General features: G+C 32.9%; 2 protein-coding genes across 4 annotated transcripts in view; both read right to left on the reverse strand.

Annotated features, from left to right (window-relative positions):
• Positions 1-6,913: 6,913 nt before the first annotated feature.
• LOC114758438 (pentatricopeptide repeat-containing protein At1g62930, chloroplastic-like) lies at positions 6,914-8,407 on the reverse strand. Its single transcript, XM_028947470.1, has one exon. The coding sequence runs from the start codon at positions 8,405-8,407 to the stop codon at positions 6,914-6,916; it is 1,494 nt and encodes a 497-aa protein (XP_028803303.1).
• Positions 8,408-16,877: 8,470 nt separating this feature from the next.
• Positions 16,878-24,342, reverse strand: part of LOC114758469 (protein ZINC INDUCED FACILITATOR-LIKE 1-like) — a 38,210-nt gene continuing 30,745 nt past the window's right edge. For 2 of the 3 annotated variants that reach the window (XM_028947519.1, XM_028947520.1), the window contains 16 exons: positions 23,728-23,768; positions 22,959-23,019; positions 22,750-22,852; positions 22,558-22,660; positions 21,947-22,000; positions 21,800-21,862; positions 21,152-21,201; positions 20,933-21,008; positions 20,284-20,460; positions 19,741-19,828; positions 18,814-18,899; positions 18,615-18,722; positions 18,169-18,213; positions 17,968-18,056; positions 17,412-17,455; positions 16,878-17,116 (listed from right to left, as the gene is read on the reverse strand). In XM_028947519.1, the coding sequence (XP_028803352.1) occupies positions 17,004-17,116; positions 17,412-17,455; positions 17,968-18,056; positions 18,169-18,213; positions 18,615-18,722; positions 18,814-18,899; positions 19,741-19,828; positions 20,284-20,460; positions 20,933-21,008; positions 21,152-21,201; positions 21,800-21,862; positions 21,947-22,000; positions 22,558-22,660; positions 22,750-22,852; positions 22,959-23,019; positions 23,728-23,768 (1,301 nt within the window). In that variant the 3' untranslated portion in view covers positions 16,878-17,003. The remainder of the gene's footprint in view (positions 17,117-17,411; positions 17,456-17,967; positions 18,057-18,168; positions 18,214-18,614; positions 18,723-18,813; positions 18,900-19,740; positions 19,829-20,283; positions 20,461-20,932; positions 21,009-21,151; positions 21,202-21,799; positions 21,863-21,946; positions 22,001-22,557; positions 22,661-22,749; positions 22,853-22,958; positions 23,020-23,727; positions 23,769-24,342) is intronic. The other variant, XM_028947518.1, reaches the window with a different exon arrangement.

Raw genomic sequence — 24,342 nt, forward strand, 5'->3', positions numbered from 1 at the left:
GAGAACTTGTTTATTTTTTATTTAGGCAACTGCTTTTTTGTTTGTTTAATTTTTTGACGTAAGTAATTTTTAGACTTGAATTTTTAAGGAAAAAGGACTATAAAAGATCAAGATTGTTCATAAAGAAAAATATTAATTAGATCTTGTCAAAATACTAAAATCTAAATTCAAGCCTACACTTTCAACAAGCCCATAGTTAGGCAAAAAACCTAATTAGAGATTTGTCAATGACTAAAATGTCCTTTTTATAGTTAAGAAGGAGAATTAAAGCTACGTATACTTCTGCTTTTGGTTTTGATTATTTTAACTAGAGATTTTTTTTTTGGGTTAGTTTGATGTCTGTTTTTGTTTTTTTTTTTATGAAACAATTTTTCAATGACTAAAATGTCCCCTTCATAGTTAAGAGGAAAAATTAAAGCTGCGCAAACTTATGATTTTGGTTTTGATTATTTTAACTAGAGGTTTGTTTTTTTGGTTAGTTTGATGTGGGTTTTTGTTTTTTCTATGAAACAAACATATTTTGGCCAACATAAAACAAACAAATATACGCATTCATGCTCCATGAGCAGTAAAATATATATATATATATATATATATTCTCCCCATTGATAACATGTATGTATGTGATTTCATTCTAGATTGTGTAATTTCATTTATTTTATTCTTTTTTTTTTGGTAAGATAATCAACTTAAATTCAGTAAAAAGAACAAGATTACAGAGGTAAGTAGTAAATAGGATACAAAGATAACAAATTATGGATATCAGCTACCACTGTGTCGAGACTATTAGTTCCAGAGCTGGAGAGCCTTAGGAACCGTTTACACATACATGCCAAACATAGCTCTGCTCCACCTTGCACAGAAAATGATTCAGACTTCACAATCTGATGCATTTAAGGACGAAGTTTCCACTACCCTTAGCATATTTCCCCCAACTGAAGAGCACAAGGCATTGCCTGAGACAAACAATCCAAGCATGACAAAAAGTACCGTTATGTTGCTTGATCCTTTGCAAAATTAGTAGCCACTCTGCTTCATTAGTGTTGCGTCTGCCTTGTGGGGAGGGGAAGGGATTGGAAGGCTAGATTTGATGAGGAAGATGCGCAAAAGAATTCTTCCATGGCCTGTTGAGGCTTCTTAACCTGTCCTTCATGCATAGAATGGTTTCTTCTCATCCAGAGGATGTTGAATAATAATAATAATAATAATAATAATACCACGTATTTGGTGAGAATATCTGTCCTTATGCAGTTGTTGCAATATGGTCATGAACCAAACTTTATGTTCATTGAAATTTGTGTGATTGAGACGTAATGATAGACACCCAAACTAAATGCACAAGTATAAGGACATTCAACAAACAGATGGTGCGGGATTTCTGCACAGTCACAGCCAACGGAACAAGTTTCTGAGATGCTTGGATGATAAGAATGAAGAGGAGGAGGATGATGATGAGAGAAGATCGAGTGGCAGAGGGGCTTTATGGAGCAAACAGCTGCATTTTGGTAGAGAGAGATGTGCTTCACAGAGATTTCAAAAGCGATCCTTGGGCAGTGGCATTATTGTTGAGATAAGGACAGCTTCCCTCACCTTCCTGGGACCAAGTTAATCCGCAAGGATCAAGATTATAATCAGCAAATTGCAGACAGGTTTTGAAATTTTACATTACACATGGATAAGCATGTTAAACTGAGGCGTTGTTACAACAAAAGGATGACCTTGGGGACACACAAATGGATGATACAGAGAACAGGAAAGCTAATATGCAGAGGCTTATGGAGCCAAAATACTCGGGAAAATCTCAATTCATAAATGGAATCCTCTAACCAATCCAGACTTATGATTTTCAATGTAAAATTTTTCTTTAATAAAATAAAAAAAAATTATGAGTTAGATAAGTTATTCTGGCTTCAAGCTAGGTAAACTGATATGCACAAAGGATCAAAAATCACAGATCATAGGCAGCAATGGAGTTAAAGACCATTCGGTCATCGGAGTTCAATGCAACCATTTGAGCTCAACTTTGTCTGGCAATGCTTTTCACTAAAAATGATGAGTTATGCCAAAAAACAATAATTATTTTTCTTTGGAAAAAAACATAGGTATACTTACACTGCACCACCCCCAGCAGGGCCAACTGCTGTGCATATTGACATAGCAGTCATAGCAGTACCATTTGCTGCTCCTCTTTGATGTTGTTCCTTTTTTTCGTGAAATCAACACGTCATATTATTACAAAACTCTAGAATATACTTTTACAAAATTGAAAGATCATCAAAGGGAAGGAATATAATCATGCTCAACAAAAATAGGCATCATTTTAGTTATAGATGCTGTCGGAGCCTTATTTCGCCCGTCTAATGAAATCCGAAGGGTTTACTCTTCATATGCCCTCCTCCCCAACATTTCAATTCTCAACATCATCTTCACCATAATAAGCATAGCTATCAAAAGCAAGCTGAGTAGAAAAGCATCCACCGGAACATCAATTGTTCTTCCCAAATGCTACTTTGCTTTCCACTGACTTGTCTGCTTTCCATACTGCTCTTGTGGGAAATAACCGAGTAAAATGGACATGCCTCCTTGCAACACAGACATGCCGTGATAAGGGCTGATGCTGGTGCAAAAGAAAAATAATGACAAAAAATAATGTCAGCATTCAAGAACACTAGGATAAAATATGATGGGTGAAAAAGGGAAGGAGAGGGAAATCAATGGAGTTGCTTTTCAATCCCAATTTGGATTTACTTATCACAGATTCCAAAATGTTGGGTGGAAATATCATGATAAAAAAGAACAAAACGTTAATATCACATTGATATGCTATACAAATACAACACCTTTCTTCTCATAAGGAGCCCTTCCATGGCTTTCATCAAGGGAAAAGTATAGATATGGCAAGGAAAATTGCAGAGGCAAATGCAAGTGGCAGGGTACAACAAATAATGCTCTACTCAAGTACACATGCATCAGAAATGAAAGAAACCTTGTTTTTATGTCTTATTCTATCTTACAAGTGGCTTATGTTCTATGTCCTATTGTATCACAGATGTTTCCTTCGTACAGAGGAAACCTAGGCAAGTTGTTGATTTTTATTTTAATATTCTTTTTCTTTTGCTTTTTGATTCCTTCAAGGGAGGGAAATCTCACAAGTGGGTTGATTATGTTTCTATAAGTATAGGTTAGACAGCATATGCATGGAAACTCTTTTTGGATGAATGAAAATGTTTCCTTCATCATTGCTCTATTTTCCCCCTCAATTCCATTTTGTTCCCCGTCCCTTCTCTGTTTCTTCTTCCACCTCCTCTGTTTCAATCTATTTTCCCTGAATCTTCTCTATTTCTGTGAGAACAAATGTGTGTGTCCGTGTGTTGCATCAAACTCATGTCAAGCTATAGAAACAAAAAGAAACCGCTAGCTACAACAAAAGTAAAAAAGTACATGTATGAAACATATTACTCAAAAAAAAAAAAAAAATCCAACTGCGATCAGCCACAACAGTGAAACCATCTTAATAAAAAAGGAAAAAGAAAAAGCATTGTGAATACAAGTATCACATAAAATTTGGAGTAGAGTGGCTAACCTTCTTTTATCATTTCATTAGACCTCCAGTGAACATTTTGCGAACAAGATTCGTTGCCGCATCATTGCCACCTTTTTTCAAAATTGGTACAATAACTGTTTCAAAAGTTACAAATTCAGGCGATTCTCTTTCACCTTATAAAGCAAGCCTTTGCCTCATCATACAAAGGCTCTTTACAAAGTACTTTGATCATAACAGTTACAAGAGTAAGAAGTAAATATATATGAAACACATGACCCAAAAAAAATAAATAAATAAATTGCAGTCAGACGGTACAACCAAAACGTTTATCCAAAAAAACAAATTTGTCAACTTTTTTCATCACAAACACACACTACAAAAAAACAGACTTTAGGCGACGACTTTCAGCAGCGACAAAAGAAGTCTTCGCTGAAAGTTCGTTGCTGAAACTAAGACCTTCAACGGCAACTTTTTTGGTCGCCCCTGAAAGTTCGCTACTAAAACTAAGACTTTCAGCTGCAACAAAAGTGTCGCCGCTAAAAGTGTAATATAATAATATATATTTTATTTTACAATATTAATAAACAAATTCAATCTGGCTCAGCTGCAAGTAGATTGGACACGAAAGGAGACGGTCACGAGTTCGAACCTTGAAGAAGACACATTTAAGGTGAAAATATTTGGACGATGACGTGGTGGGAAGGAGTGATGTGGCAATGACGTGGAAGTGGCTAGTGATGATGTGGCGGTTGGCGGTGATGATGTGGCCGCCGGCAACAATGACGTGGCGGCCGGCGGTGATGACGTGGTGTTGGTAAAGCCAACTGTTCTTAGGCATTACTTTCAGCGGCAACAAAAAAGTCGTTACTAAACATACCTTTCGACAGCGACAATTGTCGCCACTGAAAAGTCTTTTAATGTTGCCGCTAAAAGTGTCTTTCAGCGGCAACATTCTTATCGCAGCTAAAAGGTTTTTCAGCAGCGACAAATGTCGCTACCGAAAGTGTTTTCAACGGCGACAAATGTCACCGCCGAAACTTCTAAGAGTCATCATTGAAAGTATCTTTCAGCGGCAACTTTTTTAGTCGCCACTGAAAGTTTTTAGTCACGGCTGCTACGGCAATGACTTTTTAGCGACGACTTGTCGCCACTAAAAACTTTCAGCAGCGACTTTTATAAAGTCGCTGCTGAAAGTCAATTTTTTTGTAGTGACAAGTAGCACAAAATACGAAGTAGAGACTAGCCTTCTTTTATCATTTCATTAGACCTCCGCTGAATATTAATGATAGTGTTAATTTATTATACAATCGCACTATAGATAAAACTTTTGGATGTTGTTATTTTGTTAATAAATATTTTAGATGTTCTTGGATGTTGATGGATATTTATATATGAGGATATTTTGTATTTGTGACTTAATTTTGTTCATATTTATGTTTTCTATTAACAATTTCATTGGTTTGTTTTTATTTTTTATAAAAATATATGAGAAATATAAAAAATAGTATTTTTTTTCTTAAACGGGCCAAAAGCCCACTGGCCGGGCCTAACAAATTGGGGTATTTTTGAAATTTGAGCCCTGGAGGGCTGGCTCTTTTAAGCCCGCCAGCCCTAAAAGGCCGATCCTGATTCCCACCTCTAAAAACAAATCACATTCTAACTGATGATCAAACGGTGAATGAAATTCTAAGTTTTTTTTTTCATTTTTTCCTTACTAATAATTTCATATTATATTACTACTTCTAATTCTTAATATAAAAGCTTATTTGATTTTTAATTTAATTTTAGATATAAGACCCGAATCAACTTTTTTTTATATTTATTTTTTTTTTAAGATAACTTTATAATAATTGCACATCTTAAGGGTTTTTAATTAAGACATATAATGAGTAAGGGTATTTTAATGAAGACAACATCTATTTATTATAAATAACTAACTTAACTAATTTTTTTAACATACTTAAATTAGTCAACTAGCTTTTATATTAAAAAGTTAAGTAGTACTATTTATTAATCAAATAGTCCCTCACACCCATCTTTCTTCTTCTTACTAATTCTCTCACCCACTTGCAGGTTTCATTTGAAAACATATTTTTATACATTTATAATCAATTTTTTCCATTATCTGTATCTTATATATAAAAGAGAAGGGAGTATGATTCAGATTTAAAACTCTTTCAAGAAATGCCCGTATTAAATATTTGACATGGATCAACTAACTTGATCATTTTATACAATTAATGGTGGGATAATAGAAATAATACAACATATACAATAAATAATGGTAATGTGTTGTTTATATTTAGGACAAATAAGTAGAAGTATAAGATTAGAGGGGATAATAAATAATAATTATATGAATATAAAAAGATACTTCGCATCCTATTTTTTATTTGACAGAAAATTACTACAACTTTTGTCACATTAATTGCGAATAACCAATTTAATTCCTTTCCATAATCTTTGTGAATTACAGTGAAATGATTCTATATTCACGGGCAGAATAAGAATATAATTAGCAATAACTAGTATTTGTCTTTTGATGGAAGTATCATAGAAAATAGATACTCTTCGGTCTTAATTATAAGATTCATTTTATAATATAAATTATACTATAAAGTAGGTCTTATATTAGGACCAGAGGAGTATTTTGTTTCCTTTGATTGAAAAAGGTTACTTTATTTTAAGCAACCAAACGGGGTTGACGCTTATTAATAAGCTTCAACTCCAACATCTATGTGCATGAGTGTTCGGGATTAACGCTCATAAATAGCAATTTTTTGTCTTGCATTGATTTCTACCATAAAAGCTAATTTATAAAGATTAAAAAAAATAGATAATTTAATTATTTGTTAAAAAATGCGTATTGATATTTCTAAAGTACTCGTATGATCATTTAATTAGAAACTCCCTCCTGATTAATATCCCTTAATGTGTGAAAGAGGGTACGGAAAATTAATTATAAATTTGAAAAACAAAACATAAATTGAGATGTTATATTTATACTTAAAAAAATTTATCTACTAGTTTTTATATTTAGAGACGAAGGTAGTATATCATGTAATATTAGAAGATAAATCATTTAATTAAGAAAACTAAAGCCTAGAATATATTTCTAGAAAATTAACTGATCCAAAAAAAGAAAGGAAAGAATATACTCATGCTCAACAATAATCAAACCTGAAAGGTCTACTCTTCATATGCCTTCCTGTCCAACATTTTCATTCTCAATCTCTTCCAAGTGCATCCAGGGAAGCGTCAGTTGTTCTCGCTTTCCAAAATGCTTTTAGGGCGAATACTTGCAGCACAAACATGCATACAATGGTAAAGAGGGGCCTTTGTCTTATCAAAGGCACTCTCTTTATAGAGTCATTCAATCATGGCATTATATGCTTGGACATTCAGATGATGGCCATTCATCAAAGAATGCTGAAAAATCCGTCGTGCATCATCTAATCTGTTACCCTTGCACAAAGCATCAATCAGTATAGTATATGTGTAACTATCAGGCTGAATTCCTTGATCAACAATTTGCTGAAATAATCTGATTGCTTGGTCAAGATGGTGACTTTTGCACAATCCATCTAATAAGATACTATAAAATATTATATTAGGGGCCCGAACTCTATAATGCATCTCATGAATAATATCCTGCACACGTGACATTTTACCAGATTTGCAGAAACCATCAACAAGAGAGCTATAAGTAACAATATCAGGATTCAAATTTTTGCCCTTCATTTCTAAAAAAAGATCCATGGCCTCATCAATCATCTTGATTTTGCATAGTCCATTAATCAAAATACTATAATTAAAAACATCAGGAGTTAAACCACTCTTGACCATTTTATTGAATAATTTCATTGACTCCCCAATATTATTGATTAAGCAATAACCACCCATTAAAGCACTGTATGTAACTTCATTAGGCTTCACACCACTCTTCATCATCAAACCAACAATAGCTTCAGCTTTGATGACATTTCCTTCCTTACAAAATGCATCGATCATTACACTAAAAGTACGAACATTAGCATTGATGCCTTCAAGTTTCATTTTACTAAATAATTTTGCAGCTTCCGACCATTTATTCATGACACAAAAACCATGTATTAGGGAGCTGTAGGTCACAACATCAGGAAATATTCCTTGATCAATCATTTCATGATATAAATCATAGGCTTCACTAATGAGTCTTTCTTTGCAAAAGCCATCAATAATTGTATTATATATGATTAAATTAGGCTTAACTAGCCCATCCGCCATCTTTTGGACCAATTTAATTGCAGCTCCTGTTTTTCCACTCTTACACAGTACATTGATCAGCGTGCCGTAACTAAATGCATCCAACTGAACCCCTCTTGCTATCAGATCATCATGAAAATCCAAAGCCTTCCCAATGTCATTATTGATGCAAAAGCACTTCATAAGAGTAGTCAAAGTAATCTTATCTGGCTGAAAGCCCATCTTAAGAATCTTACCTAAGGCAGAGAAAGCAGCAGTCGTTTGACCCGCATGGTAGTAACAATTGATCAAGATGTTCAATGTAGCCAAATCTGGCACGAATCCCTTAGTTTGTGCTTGTCCGAAAAGGGAGATAACAGTTCGATGATGTCTCAACTTTGAGACACATCCTAAGATCTTGTTGATTTGGATTATAGAGGGTGGGGGATGCCTATGAAGCAAGCGATTAAAAGAAGAGAGAGCCTCTTCAATATTCTGAGGATGTTTGGAATTGGAATGGAAACAAAAGTGGAGAGTTAGGGCGTATGAAGGAGAACGAAGGGATAAAGATAGAGACGATGCAGAAAACAGAGGCAATCTGAGCAAGGCATACCTTGAAGCTCTTCTGAAGAACAACATCCTTTGAGGTGAGAAGGTCAATGGGAGAGACAGCAAAGGCAGCGAGTCTTAAGGTGTTCGGGACGTCGGCTTCAAATTTTCCAACGCATTTATATTTTAGCCATACGTTTATTTCAAATTAAATTAATTTGATTTAAATCTAAGATTATTTAAGATTTGAAATTATATGGTTATGAGGATATATTCAAGATTTGAGATTATTGTTTAAGATCCAATTACTCTTATGACAACTTTTGAAACTTCGATAAAGCAAATATTTCAAAATTTTATATCCTTAAAAACTTTAAACCAATTTATATGGATATATTAGATTTTGATATTATTACTTAAGATCTAATGAGTTACTTAGGATTTCATTTTGTTGAAATTTAAATGCATGGTTATTTGCCGATTTTTTACATAATTATAAAGATTACTCGTATAAAGTAAGATAATATTTAAATTTTAATTACTTCATTTATGAGTCCAAAGGAAAGAAATTAGTTCACTTTAACTTCTTTTTCCCCTTTTCTCCGTTCAACTAATAATAATTTTTTTGCGGTCAACCCCCCCCCAAAAAAAAATTTTACAGAGAAAAGGAATGAGAAGGAGATGCGTGAACCTGTGCGGAAGATGGAGGGCTTGAAGAAGCAGCCTGAAGAGGGTACTGGGGAATAATTAAGAATCAGCTTCCCATAGCTATGAATTGAGTTGACCACAAGCATTCTTATATAAATAAATAAATAAAATGCTATTTTGTTCTTGGTATTTTCAGAATTATCATCACCACAGCAACGATCCACGCGGCCACACCAAAGAGACAAAATGTGCACACAAAAAAAAGTAGTATTACTCCCAAATTCATTGTATTTAAAAGTCCAAACGTAATTTCTTTTTTATTTTTATTAAAACTATTTTAATGAGTATAAAAGATAAAATAAAGATAATATCTTAATTATCATTTTTTGAAAAAAAATTATTCAAAAAAAGATTAATTGAAAATTTTAATTTTAAACCATTCAAAGCATTAGGTGGTCATCCAAGTCATTGAACACTTAAACCGGGTCCCAACCTCACTAGCCCTAGTTTGTTGGCGGCATTCACATCCACCCAACATGTTTGGGGACTCCCAGGAGTGAATTTCATCATCTTCAAGCTAGCGGCCAGAAATTAATAAATTGTGCTAGGTTTGATTATCAATATAAGAATTTATTTGACTTTTATTTTGATTTTATATATAAGATTTTAATATATTTTGTCTCTCATATTTATTTTTTTTTTTAAAACAGTTTTTATAATAATTATAGTTCTAGCCAATACACTTAATCAGTAAGAATATTTTAGAAAAATCAACACCTATTTCATATCAATAATTAACTTAACTAGTTTTTTTAATCTATTTAAATTAATCAACTAATTTTTATATTAAACTCCAGAGGCAGTAATTTCACTAAGAACGTAATGTTAGTGAATCATAATCCCCAAAGTGTTTAGTATCACATGAATTTATGTTACTTATTCAGTTGCTATCGCTCATTACATATTCCACTCAGCATAGAAATTACTGGGAAAAAGTATTCGCCTTCTTCAAAGACCCCTGCCCCAAAACCTCCCTGTACTGTGAATATCAACCATTAAATGCAGAACAAGGCAATAGGCAATACACATCCATTTGATGGCCATCCCTATCACCGAATGAGGCAAATTACCCTCAATCCAAGAAAATAAGTTACCAAATAAAGCAATAACTATATAAAAATATAGATTGGAAAAAAAAAAGAGAGTGGCAAAGTCATCAACTTCTCGTTTATCACTAAAAGGAATCGGCAAACAGAAAAAAAAAAATGATTGAAAACCACGAAACAAATTGAAGTGACCATGAAGTTGAGTACTACAACAGGAGATTGGGAAAAAACAATATCACGTCAACTGGGATTTAAAACAAACTTTATCAGAATCAAAATCTGAATAAATTAAACTGAATAAAGAAAAGTAGAATAAGAACCAAAGCCATCATCATATACATATCAACCAGAAGAATTACATATAAGTAGACAAAAAAACAATGAATTCATCACAAACATTTCCCAGTCACCATGATTCCACTCTAACACAATCTACCTAAAGAAAATAATTTTCCTGCTCTTTCCACTTTTCATTCTCTTTTCTGGTTGGTTTTCTTGTTCCCTGGTCCTGGGACAGAAGTCTGTGAATAGTAGGAACAAAGCCTCATTTGAACTGCAGGCTAGAGCTGATCAATGAAAAATGAAAGGAGACATACCACGAAGGAGCTCTGCAAAATGACGTCTTCAGTTGGATTCAGAAGTGCAGATCCTTCTACTGAAAATTTGGCGTTCGACGAGACGGGAAGACGAGTGTAAGATTCTATGGAATTTGTAGGTCAATGGTAGTTTGGGGTATTAAGTTTTTTTTTTTTAATTTGATTTCAAAGATGAGCAAAATAAATTTGTTGTCTCACATGAGCACCAAATCTTAATAATTCTCCATTTTGTCATTGCAAAAGTTTCTTACATTTCACAAGAATTTTTTTAAAGGTTTTTCTAGGTTAAAGTATTTATTTGATCCTTTAACTTTATATAAAGTTTCAATTTAGTCTATTAACTTTGAAAAGTATACTTTTAGTTCTTTAATTTTAAAATTATTAGTCTTAAATAATGATTTTTTATAATAATAATGGTTATTTTAAAAAATTAAACTTAGTATTATAGTATTTAGTAATACTTTATCAGCATTCAAAAGTTTAATATTATTATTTTTTTGTTTATTGTTCTAAGATTAGAAGACTAAAAATTTACTTTTTAAAATTAAAATACCAAGATAAAATCTTAAATAAAATCAAGAGACCAAAAATATGCTTTAACCATTTTAAGTAAAGCAATATTCGGCGCATTTGTAATGGTAAGAGTCAAAACAAATCACATACTAATTCATAATTTGTAAATGGGTGATCAAACAATGCATGAAATTCTAACTTTTTTTTTTTCATTTTTTCCCTTACTAATAATTTCATATTATATCACTATATTAATTAACCAAATGCTCTCTCACACTGACCTTTCTTTTTCTTACTGATTCTCTTACTCACTCTTAGGCTTTATTTGAAAACACATTTTTATACATTTATTATTTTTAATCAATTTTAATCAAAAAAATTTTATTTTTGTTATTTGGATCTTATATATAAAAGAGAAGGGAATAGGATTCAGATTTAAAATTCTTTCAACAAATGCATGTATTAAATATTTGACATGGGTCTACTAACTTGATCATTTCATATAATTAATGGTGGGATAATGAAAATAATACAACATATCCAATAAATAATGGTAATGTGTTCTTTATACCTAGGAAGAAATAAGCAGGAGTATAAGATTAGACGGGATAATAAATAATAATTATATGAATATAAAGAGATATTTCACATCCTATTTGTTATTTGACAGAAAATTACTGCAAATTTTGTCACATTGATTGCGAGAAACCAGTTTAATTCCTTTCCATAATCTTTGTGAATTAAAGTGAAATGATTCTATATTCACGGCCAGAATAAGAATATAATTAATTATTTCTCTTTTGATGGAAAAATCGTAGGAAGTGGATATTTTATTTCTTATTTGTCCTCTGATTGAAAAATATTACTTCTTTGGTCTTAAATATAAGACCCTTATACACACTAGTATAAGGGTTTTATATTTAGGACTGAAAGAGTACGTTATTTTAAGTAACCAAACGGGATTGACACTTATTAGGTTAGGCACAGTCTCAGAAACAATTTCCATGCGGGTGATAACAAATAAATAAGCCTCAACTCCAACATCTATGTGCATGAGAGTCTTGCATTGATTTCTACTATAAAAGCTAATTTATAAAGGTTAAAAAAATTAGGTAAATTAATTATTCATAAAAAAAAATGTTTGTTGATATTTTCAAAGTACCCATATGATCATTTAATTGGAAACTTCCTCCTGAAAAATACCTTATGTGCGTAAGAGAGTTTGGAAAAATAATTATAAATTTAAAAAATAAAAAGTAAATTGAAATATTATATTTAGAAGTAAAGAAAATCTCCATTAGGTTTTATATTTAGAGACGAATGTAGTATATCATGTAATATTGGAAGATAAATCATTTAATTAGAAAATTTAAGTCTAGAATATACTTCTACAAATTTTTTTTTTTCGCCCGAATACTTCTACAAAATTAACCGATGAACAAAATGAAAGGAAAGAATTTACTCACGCTCAACAATAATCAAACCTGAAAGGTCTACTCTTCATGTGCCTTCCTGTCCAACATTTCCATTCTCAATCCCTCCTAAAAGCATCCAAGGAGGCATCAGTTGTTCTCCCACCTGCTATTTTGCTTTCCAAAATGCCCTTAGGGCAAACACTTGCAACACAAGCGTATATACAATGGGAAAGAGAGGCCTTTGCCTCATCATCAAACAAACACTCTTTACAGAGTCATTCAATCATGAGATTATATGTTTGGACATTCAGATGATGGCCATTGATCAAAGAATGTTGAAAAATACGCCGTGCATCGTCCTATCTGTTAGCCTTGCACAAACCATCAATAAGTATAGTATATGTGTAATTATCAGGCCGAATTCCTTTGTCAACAATTTGCTGAAATAATCTAATTTCCTGGTCAAGATGGTGACTTTTGCATAATCCATCTAATAAGATACTGTAAAATATTATATTAGGGGCCTGACCTCTATAATGTATCTCATGAATAATATCCTACACAAGTAACATTTTACCGGATTTGCAACAAGAGAGCAATAGATGATAATATCAAGAGTCAAAATGTTCCCTTCATTTCTATAAAAAGATCTATAGCCTCATCAACCATCTTGATTTTACATCATCTACTAATCAAAATGTTACAATTAAAAACATTAGGAGCCAAACCACTCTTGACCATCTTATTTAACAATTTTCTTGACTTACGAACATTATTGATTAAATAGTGACCACCTATTAAAGCACCATGCATGACTTCATTATGCTTCATGATTGTCCTGTCGTGTAAGCTCTCAAATTAATTAACTAAATTAACCTTATATAATATAAAAGTCAACGTAAATCGTCTCTCTCTATTAGGAGCTTCATTAAAATTTTAAAAACCTTTTTAATTAAAAAAAACGTGATGTAGAGAATAAAAAAGTAGAAAAGAAAATTGATTAATTTTTTTATAAAAATAAATAGAAAATAACAATAATTAAAAGAAAGCAAAAGGAATGAAAACCTTACTGAAATGATACACTTTAAGGACGTTGATGAGTAGCCATCACGGTTCAAAAAGATGAGGAGTTTAGGGAGCGAGACGACGCAGAGATGAAGACATGGTAGGAAAGATGGGATTTGATTTGGGTAATTTCATGTCTTTTCATGTTAGATTTTAAGGGTAAAAAAGACATTCTAAACAATGTAACAGGTGGTAAATTGGTAATATCCATTTACATGGGAAGATCTCTGAATAGGGATTACCAAATTTTTGGTAACCTTCATTATAATGATAAATTTTATTATCAAATTAAAAAGCAAACAAACACCATTATTTTGTTAATGCAATCTTGATTATTATTACAGGTCTGAAATCGACTTAAACCAAACGGACTCTAAACTTTAGTCATACGTTTATTTCAAATTAAATTAATAATTTGATTTTTTTGGTCAGAAATTAATACTTTGATTTAAATGTATGGTTATTCCTATAAATTGAAAGGAAGTTATATTCTTATATTTATGAGAATATATTTCATATTTGAAATTATTGTTTAAGATCCAATTAATCTGATAACTCGCTGGCCCAAAAAAAAATAACATTTTTAAATTTCGATAAAACAATTATTTCAAATTTTGTATCCCTAAAAATCCGTAAAAATTATTTAAAAAATTATACAGATTTACGGTTATATTGAAGATTTTGAGATTATGATTTAAGATCTAATGAGTTTGTTAGGATCTCATTTTGTTTAAATTTAACTGCATGATTTTTTTGCCGATTTTTTTGATAATTATAAAGAATTAGCAATAGGTTATAATCCACTAAGAGCATACTTTTAGGGAATTAAAATCCCCAGTAAGTTACCAAATAAAGCAATAATTGTATAAAAATATAAATTGGATAAAAAAAATTACAAAGTCATCAACTTCTCATTTATCACCGAAAGGAATCAGCAAACAGAAAAATGATAATTAAAAACAATGGAACAAATTTAAGGATCCATGCAGATGATATTAGTTGGGATTTAAAAAAGAAAATTTATCAGAATCAAACTCTGAATAAATTAAATTGAATGAAGAAAAGTAGAATAAAAACCAACACTATCACGACCAGCGGAGTTGCTCTCCACTAATTCAAAATCAGCATAACATCTTGTTCACATGGATTTTAGCATTCAATAAACCCCTCCGGTCTTTTTTTTATGATGTAGTTATTAAGTTAATTTTTATGCTAAATATAAGATCTATTTTTATATTTATTAATTTTTTAAAATTATTTCTAGGGTGTTTTCTCAACTATAATTAAGAGAAAGAGGAAGAATATTAAGAAAAATAATTATAATATTTTAAGAAAAACATGTCATATTTTTTATTATTAATTAACTTACCTAACTTTTTTAATCTAATCAAATTAGTTTAAAAGAGTATAATACTAATGTCTCGTTTGGTAGGCTGGAAGAGTCTTTAATGGAATTGAAAATGGAAATAAAAGTAGAAATGATTAAATGAAAGTGAAAATGGAAGAGAAAGTGAGATTGAAAGTGTGTTTGGCGTAACATGGAGGTGGAATTTAAATTTTAATTGAAATATGTATTAATAATATGAAAATACTTTAATATAAAACCTAATTGTAGAGTTAATTTAGATCATAAATATATGATATATTTCCTATATATGTTTACTTTTTCCAAATCATCCTATTAATATTCTTTCAATCATAATCAAGTATAAAAAGAAAGGAGAATAAAATGAAGATGATTGAAGTATTTTAAAAAAGACATGTCATATTTATTATAATTAACTGACTTATCTCACTTCTTTAATCTAATTAAATTTATTAAATAGATTTTATATCTTTATTGAAAAAAAATCATTCTCCTCCTCCTAAGGAGGAAACTATTCAGGAATTAGAACTGTTGTGATAGGATTCTTTCAATTGCAAATCTGATCAAACCACTTTCATATAGCAATTAATCCACTCAAAACACTCATAACTTGAAGTTAGCTTTGCTTCTTCTCATACTCCACATACGGGTTCCCACAATCCAGCTACGCTGCTATAAGTGGTGGCTATTAACATAGGATTTAAACAAGAAATCTTGCAGAAAATTAGCATAAGAACTGGAAAAAAAAATTACAAAGATGGTTGCAGCTATCAAAGCCAAGAACCAAAATCGAAGGAAAAAAAAATAATAGCAGAAAATCTGACAAGAGAATACTTCCATTGTCGCAGCATCGAAGCAAAGAACCGCCTCTGTTAGAAATGAAAATGGGCTGCGAATTGTAACAGAAATTTCAGCTTTAAAAAAAAAAAAACTAAGCACCATCGTCTCCGGAGAAGAAGACTCGCAGATCTGGAGAAATCTCTCCCTCTCGATGGTAGAAACCACACTCTTTGGAGAGTCCCGAATGTCGATCTCTCCACTGTCGTTGATGGAAGAAATAGTTGAAGAGGATGAAAGATCGTGAGCACCCAAAACGAAAATCAAAGGTTGAAACCGCTGCAATCATCATCGTCACAAGGCCAACCTTGCCTCGTCTTCATCGTCCTCACGAGGTCAGCGTTGTCGAAGGTGGAGGAGGAAGCGAGAAGGGAGAAGATGAGATCGAAGGGGATGCCAGAGGGGGGATACGGTCAATGATAGAGATGGACGCCGGAGGAGGATGGCGTCAGGTTTGAGGGAGAAGGGATGGGCAAATTGGTCAATTGATAAAATAACTGAGTACAATGGTCAGAAAATCCCACTCCCACGGAACCCATCTCAGTTCCCCAGTCTGCCTAAGAACCCAGTTCCATCAAATTTGGTGGAATTCAATTCCCCAGACCACGCATTTCACACATACCAAACACACAAAATAATAGATTCCACTTCCACTTCTCTCTCCCCACTTCACTCCCACCAAACGGGGCATCAAATAAAATTAGGTGTCAATAATACTAAAATGACCAACTTGTTTCAATCATAAATAACCATTGACTTGCCCAGAAGAATTACATATAAGTAGACAACAATACAATGATCACAAACATTTCTCAGTTCCCACAGTCACCATGACTCCACTCTAACACAAGAATCTACCTAAAGAATATAATTTCCTTGCTCTTTCCACTTCTCTTTCTGGTTAGTTTTCTTGTTCCCAGTTCCCGGGAGAGAAGTCTGTGAATGGTAGGAAGAAAGCCTTGTTCGAGTTGCAGGCTGTGGCTGAGAAAGACAAATTATGGTCTTTACTTATATCTTTGCTGCATCAATCAGCCAAAGCATCATCGTCATCATCTCCACAAAAACATCTCAAAACTAATGAATGATGCTTCGTTCATCATCACTTCATACTTCAGTAGCAACATTGTGTTATTATTGGTCTCACTGTAACTGTTCAGATGGGGTTGTCTTTTTCTCAGCCAGGAATGGTTTGAACATCATCAGCACTCCAAGTGCTTCTATCAGGTTAAGGATGAAGAACACCAAGTGAGAACCTGTGGTTACATTAACCAAAGTTGGCGAGGTTACAGAAAAATTTAGAATCTATAGCAAGTTGTGGTATTTACAAGTCATGAACAGTATAACACGTTTCATATATGCTCCGTGTAATGCACAGAAATCAATATGATTATATAAACAAATGGGATGCGTGTTCTGGTTAATGTTGACATTCTTATTCTTAATCATGCTAAAGCTTGAATCCATCATAGCCTTATGAGACACTATCTTTGTTCCCACCCTTAATATGATGCAGAATTCAACACAAATAGATTTCACCAATCATCGTACCTGGAAGGAAAGAAGCATTTAACCGCTTCTGGGACCAAGCTAATCTGCATTGATCAAGATTATAATCAGTGAACTGTAGATAGGTTTTGAAATATTATATTACACGTAAACAAGCATGTCAAACTGAGGCATAGTTACAACATTAGCATGACCTTCGGGACATGCAAATGGATGATACGGAGAACAGGAAAGCTAATATGTAGAGCTAATATGTAGAGGCTTGTGCAGTTAAAATCCTCTGGCAAGTTTACGTTGATAAATGAAATCCTCTAAGCAATCCAGATTGATGACTTTTCACCGTAATATTTTCTTTAATAAATTAAAAAAATTATGATTTAGATAAGTTATTCTAGCTTCAAGCTTGGTAAACTACTGCTACGAACAAAGGATCAAAAATCACAGATCCTTGGAAGCCAAAGACCATATGGCCATCCGATTTCAATGCAACCATTTGAGTTCAACTTTGTCTGGCAATGCTTTTCACTAAAAATGATAAGTCATGCAAAAAGATTTTTTTTTCTTTTTTTTTTAAAAAAAAAAAGGTATGTGCACTCACACTGCGCCACCCCCAGCAGGGCCAACTGATTTGCATATTGACATAGCAGTCATAGCAATACCATTAGCTGCTCCTCTTTGATGTTGATCCTGTTTTTTATCAAATCAACACGCCATATTAGCCCAACTCAATATTGATAATCCCAAAAATTGAAAAGAAAAAATTAGCAATAAAAAAATGAACTGACAGAAAAAGAATTACCACTGCTTTGTTTTGCAGAAGCAACAATCCAGTAATAATGGTTTGCTGGGTCCAGCCAAAAACAGAAAAATATTACAATCAGGTAAGCTCATACTGCATGAAGGAGATGGAGCTTACGGTTTTCAGCATTTAAATAAGTTGAAGGCTTAATTGCATCTTTAGGCCATTTTAGTCTATTTATTATTACAATTTAGCTCTAAATTTCAGATAAAATGAGTCATGTGGGTTAGTGTTATCCATTGCTTTAATGTAATATTCGAAAGAGAAAAAACAGTTTCATTGACACTAGATTGCATTTACTTTCGTTACAAGGGTAATTGCTACTATTCATATTTAACAGAATGAAGATACTTAGAAAAATACTCTCCATTTCAGCTATTCTACTTCACCCCAACCCCTCATTATTACTACCGTGCTCGGTAAGGTTAAAAAATAGACGCACTTACAGAGAGACAATACTTGAGGACAGAAGCACTAGTTAACAATAGATGCAGTGTGAAGCCAGATAACAATGCCATGAAAGGGTAACTTTGCAAGAGAGGTATGGTGATAGCCTGATCACGGCACCCAAAAAACAGTACAGTTAAAATAATGAACACAGGAAACGCAGAATCATAGCACTGTTGCATGAGAGCAAAATCTGACCCCAGAAATGTGAGAAAGTCTAATAGGTCCACAAATTTTCTCCATCGCAGGATAAAGGAAAACTTGGTAAATCAAGAGAACGAAACCTAACAAATTAAGAAAAAGTCAGTATTAATCAGCATAATGGCCAACTAAAAAGACAGATCAATGCATAGAAAACGGACAGGTATGTAGTGCTTGCCTATTTTGCTTGCATGAATAATAAGAGTTGATAAATGAACATTCATATAGGAAGTCCAGTCCAGAATAATTTTATCAAACAACTTCAAAAGGTTTCAAAAGATTATGGAGATAATTGTAACTGCTCTTCGACTCCAAACAAGTGGGCATGCCATTATAAGAAAAGGAGAAAAAAAGGCAACACTTGGGGCTAAGCATGCCAGCACACATCGATCTGAGGTTATAAGGCTAAACTAAACGCGGAGAACATGGCTCCAGATAAATGAATGCATAAACGCAAGTCAAAATGGGCAGACCTTAATGCAGTTTTTCATGTTTGCTGTCGAGTTCTCAAATAAAAACTCGACATATGAATATTTCAAGTGCAGAACTAACTAATTGAAAAACTTAACAGCCCCGACAGTTAAATTATCACAATTTTACTATTACAAGACTTGTTACAGAATAAACTTGTGAGGAAGTTAGTATATAACTTCATCATGTAATGCAGTTAAGTTTATGTGATAATTAGAGTTTCTTGCTGAACTCTCGTATAGTATTGACAGCAATTTTTGTATCATTGATCAACTTCCACCTCTATGCCCAGAGGAGGAAAGTGATGAGGGAGACCAAATGTAATGTTTGGTTGTTTTAAGTAATGTTATCCAGTGTTTTAATTCAAAAAGGAAAAAAAAAAAAGGAAAACACATAATTTACAAATTACAACATTAATCTATGCGCAGAAATTCATAGCCCTTGAAAACACACCTGATATTGAAAGAACATTACCAACGTCATTGGTTGTAAAGTTCAAACCCCCCAACCTCAGAGGACTCACAGCCCATAATGAGAAAACCTGCAGAAAATAAAGTAGTGGTAACTCACGACCTAGAAAAAGAAAAACAATGACAAAAACATCACGTTGATCCATGAAAGACATTCAATTTAATACTCCAAGAATGTTCTGTATCACTTTAGTACCTAAGAATATGATTTATTTCAACTCTATGGCATATTTGATTCTTCAAATATTGTATAGTATTTTGGCCACCAAAAAAAATTGTAAAGTATCATTTCAGTATGATACTACTGCTAAATCTGGAAGGATGAAGTAAGACCAATGCCACTTTCACGAACTAAAGTCACACAAAAATTATTAGTGTATGAACTCGATGCTAAAGCATTATTCAAGGATTGAAAAAAAAGAAATACAGGTGTGGATAACTAGAAAGCGAAAGAGAGCCTGAAACAGCACAAAAATAATAGGAAATGTATATAAACTAGTCGTTCATAATAAAGTAGGAAGCATACCTCTTGATAAGCAATATTATGCAGCGCGAAAACACAATAAGCAATAATGGATGACATCAAGGGCCAGTTAAGTAAGAGGTTTTCATCTTTCTGAACTATCTTTTCCATGTTTCTGTTATCGGAAGCTTCTATATCCTGATGGGACTCGCTGCTGTCACAGTGTTTGTGCAATGTTTCCTGCAGCAACACAGATTTTATAAAACATTACTTACATCACCCTAATATCTGAAGGGAGTCTTTATTTGTCAAAAAGAAACAGTCTAAAATATGGTATATCTAATTCTCTCCCCTAAGATAGTATATGTTTAAATCATGTGGAGACCAATAAAATGAATAAAAGATAGAAACGCTAAGACAGAACTCAATGGATTCACCAATTCCCTTGAAAGGAAACAAAATACCAACAATCCTGATATGAATTATATTTTTGAATTGAAGGATAACAGTAGTCTCAAATCATCAAGAGGACAGAGTCATATAAGGCTGACCAAGAAATTTTGGAGGATGTGTTTGAATAGTGAGCTTGTGATAGTTAAGAAAAAAAAAATGTGTTGAGGATTACAGGGTTTGGGCCTGGATTTGCAATACTGTTGGTACTAAATATGATTATCAATTATTGAGGATACGCAGGTTGTTTGGCTACACATACCGGAAGCCACAGGCAGGAAGCTAACACAAAAAGTGCAAAGACCGATATTATTATGCTGGGCAAGGAGTATGGAAACCTGCAGGTCATGTTTTTTCACAAAGGAATGTAAGTACCTGAACAAATAAAGGGAAATGAAAAATACCAAAAAAAAAAAAAAAGGGAAGCCAAAATTGCAACACTTCTATTATTATTAATAATAAGTAGGACAAGGGAACTTACTTATCAAAAAATGAACCTTTAGAGAATATATGCGGATATTTCTCTACTGGCTGCAATACAAAATTCCCCAAATTAGCAGACGAACAATTGATGAGTATGCTTATGAGTACGGCTCCACACACACATAGGAATGACAACTTCAATTTTGGAAATAAGTAGAACATGGCATTCAACCTAATAAGGCGGATACTTCAGATCCTGCTAGGTTGGAAGATATTGTTGGTATATAGAAATGCGTCTGGTTCAAAGGAGTAATTGTTTATTTGTGCCCGAAGAAATTCTGATATGCTACCCTTGCCTTTATTTCAAAATACAGAGATTCAGGCTATCAGCTGTCCCAATATGGAATGGCAACAAAAGACTTTTAAAATGTAGAATCTAAAGAAATCTTTTTTCTCATTCCGTTCTAGATAGGGCACAAGAGTCCACTGTTTCAAAGTACAGGCATACAAGTCATTTCATCCTCAAATTCATTTATCTATTCAATTTATTTTATTACTTTTTGTACACCAAACGACACATAAGACTCTAGATAAAAATAAACACTTAATCTATAAGGAGTTCCACTGATGAAACAAATTATCTTATGACCATGTGCAAATCTCAAAGCCTATTCAAAGCATATAGCTTACTGCACAAAGAAAGTACCTGAGCCAAATAGCCTCCCAGTGCTGGGCCAACAACTAAACCAATGCCCCAAGCTGCACTGACCTGAAAACAGATCACACTAACAAATTACCATGAAGAAAATAGGCTACTGAGAACCAAATGTAGATCAAAGTAGATTAGACTTACAGTTGAGAGTCCTATCGCATGGTATTCTTCCCGAACAATTTCGACAGTATAAGCCTAGTGATAGTGGATGATATGTTGATGGAGGTTACAATCAGATAAGAACAAGTCTTAATAAGAACCCAAAAAAGACAGACTGATGATTAATTACACGAATTCAAACTTCTAGTTGTGCCTCAGCTTGGTCTGTTAAGTTGGGATGGATGTCTCATTTTAAGTCTTCAAAGAGTATTTACTTTTCAAGATCTCCCTCGCCTTAAACCCATTAACAAATACAAAGTCCATAGGGCATATATATGCCCCCTTATCATTTAAATTTGCTGTGGCAAAGCACTGAAATAGAATGGGGCCCTGCAATGGTATATCTTATAATGACCACTGGGCATTTAGCGATCACATCAACTTTAAATTAAACCATTTCACCCATCTATATGAACTTTTTATGAACAAGCTTTACATAAAAACACTATTGAAGACAAACATTCTTTGAAAATCTAAAAGGAGAAATTAAAACTTTGGTGTACCAAATTGAGCCAAAGTGAACTTTTTAAAGACCAAAATATCAATTCATTCAATTTTAAATAACTACCATCTGGTGTGTCTATAAATGTTACCTTCATTGGTCCAATCAATCCATTTAAGGCCCCAAGAAGAAATCTTGTGGTAACAGCCATCCAAAAACTTGAGCTAAGGCCGAATAGGGTGTTGAACACAATGCTGAAGTTAAATAAGAAGCAGTATCAGTTTTGAAAACCTTATCTTAAGGCTTAGAAGAAACCATCCAAATCAGTGGCAGGCTTGCTTACACTGCAATAATTCCCAAAATTGCAACAGGTTTTCTACCATATCGATCAGCAACCATTCCCCATGGTACAGATGTCAATCCTCTGCCAAACATGAATGCAGATCCTGCAACAAAATTTCATAGGGGATCGGTAATTTAATTTAAAATTTAGAAGTCTATAAATTATGCTCATGTACATCAATGGAATGGAAGGACTAAAAGGAACCTTACCCACATAACCAGCATAGGAACTTATATCTGCCTCTGTTTTTGCAATACCAAAATCTCTAACCTGGAAGTAGTAATAAAGTTGAAGAGTTACCAAAGGTTTTAATTCTTGCGTTATTTCATAACAAATGAGAAAGCGGAAGATAAAACAATAATCTTTCATGTTAAATTGATTAGTCAGACTATTTTTAAGAGAATTGGGATGTGTTGAAGTAATCTCATTAGAAAAAAAGTTTTTTTCTGCTTGCCAAAAATTTTTTTCCTTCTTGTAACAAAGAAATGAAGGAAAAAGAAGAAAGAGAAGGAAATGTAACTTCACTTCATGTTAAAATACTAATGCTTCCATTATGTGTGCTTATAGTTCATTATTTTCTGTGAAAGAAAATATTTCAACTTTAAAATAAGGACCAAATTCAGAAGTTTCTTCAACTATAAACTACAAAATGAAACCAACTTTTTTTAAAAATATATATTTAAGAGGATATAACTGCAAATTGTCACTCAAATTCATTTAATAAAGTGCTCGAGTTAATAAGGAAAATAAAAGGATATCAACCTGAAGAAAATTAATTAAACCAGCTATGTATTAGTTTCAAATCCCATTCTGAATCAAGTGGCAGTCGCTTTCAAACCCAAATGTGCACGTTAAAAAAGACTAGTCATTTCCTATTTTCAATAGAAGTATGGTATTGAAATTGATAATATGGAATATCTAAACAAAAATGCACCAAGAAGAAGGAAACAGTAAAGATAAGTGAAAAATCAAACTCACCATGAAATAAAGGAACGGAAAGAGAGATGATATAGGCAGCGCTGTACAAAGCACAAGAAAGTACAAATAAGATACTTTCCCAAAAAAAAAAAAAAGGCAATAACCGCTCATTTAAATAGATTCGATCGCAAACAAAAAAAATTAAATCTATGTTTGTTTTTTAAACCATTAATGAATCATTCCCCATGTTTGGCTCCTCTCCCCAGAAAAGAAAGAATGACGAACTGTAATTTTGGGTTTTCCCACAAGAATTAGAACTAAATACGTCAGCTAGAGCTCCAAGGAGCGCATTGAATTTAAAGAAACAATTTTTTTTTTGGCCAGAGAAACAACACTTTACAATCCCAAGATACTTTTAAGGATGATTAATCTTTGGTTTTTTTTTTTTGGGGGGGGGGGAGTTTTCCTAAAATTTTCACTGAACAATCGTTACCGGTTGGCTCATTTATCTCCATACACACCCCTTTCTGTCTAATGCTAAACAAGATATATCAAGTCAAAATTTCGATGGTTTATTTGAAAAGTTCAAACAAAAAAAGGCCCACAACAACAAAAATTAAGTAATGAAAGTTGCGACCCCATCGTACTTCTACTATTCACTATGGGTTGAATATG

The sequence above is a fragment of the Neltuma alba genome, unplaced genomic scaffold (genome assembly GCF_004799145.2).
Source record: "Neltuma alba isolate B1F8T4 unplaced genomic scaffold, ASM479914v2 tig00010701_pilon, whole genome shotgun sequence".
Taxonomy (NCBI): domain Eukaryota; kingdom Viridiplantae; phylum Streptophyta; class Magnoliopsida; order Fabales; family Fabaceae; genus Neltuma; species Neltuma alba.

Excerpts from the sequence above, each read along its gene's own strand:
- LOC114758438 (XM_028947470.1), bottom strand. The coding sequence starts at position 8,407 with ATGTTGTTCTTCAGAAGAGCTTCAAGGTATGCCTTGCTCAGATTGCCT.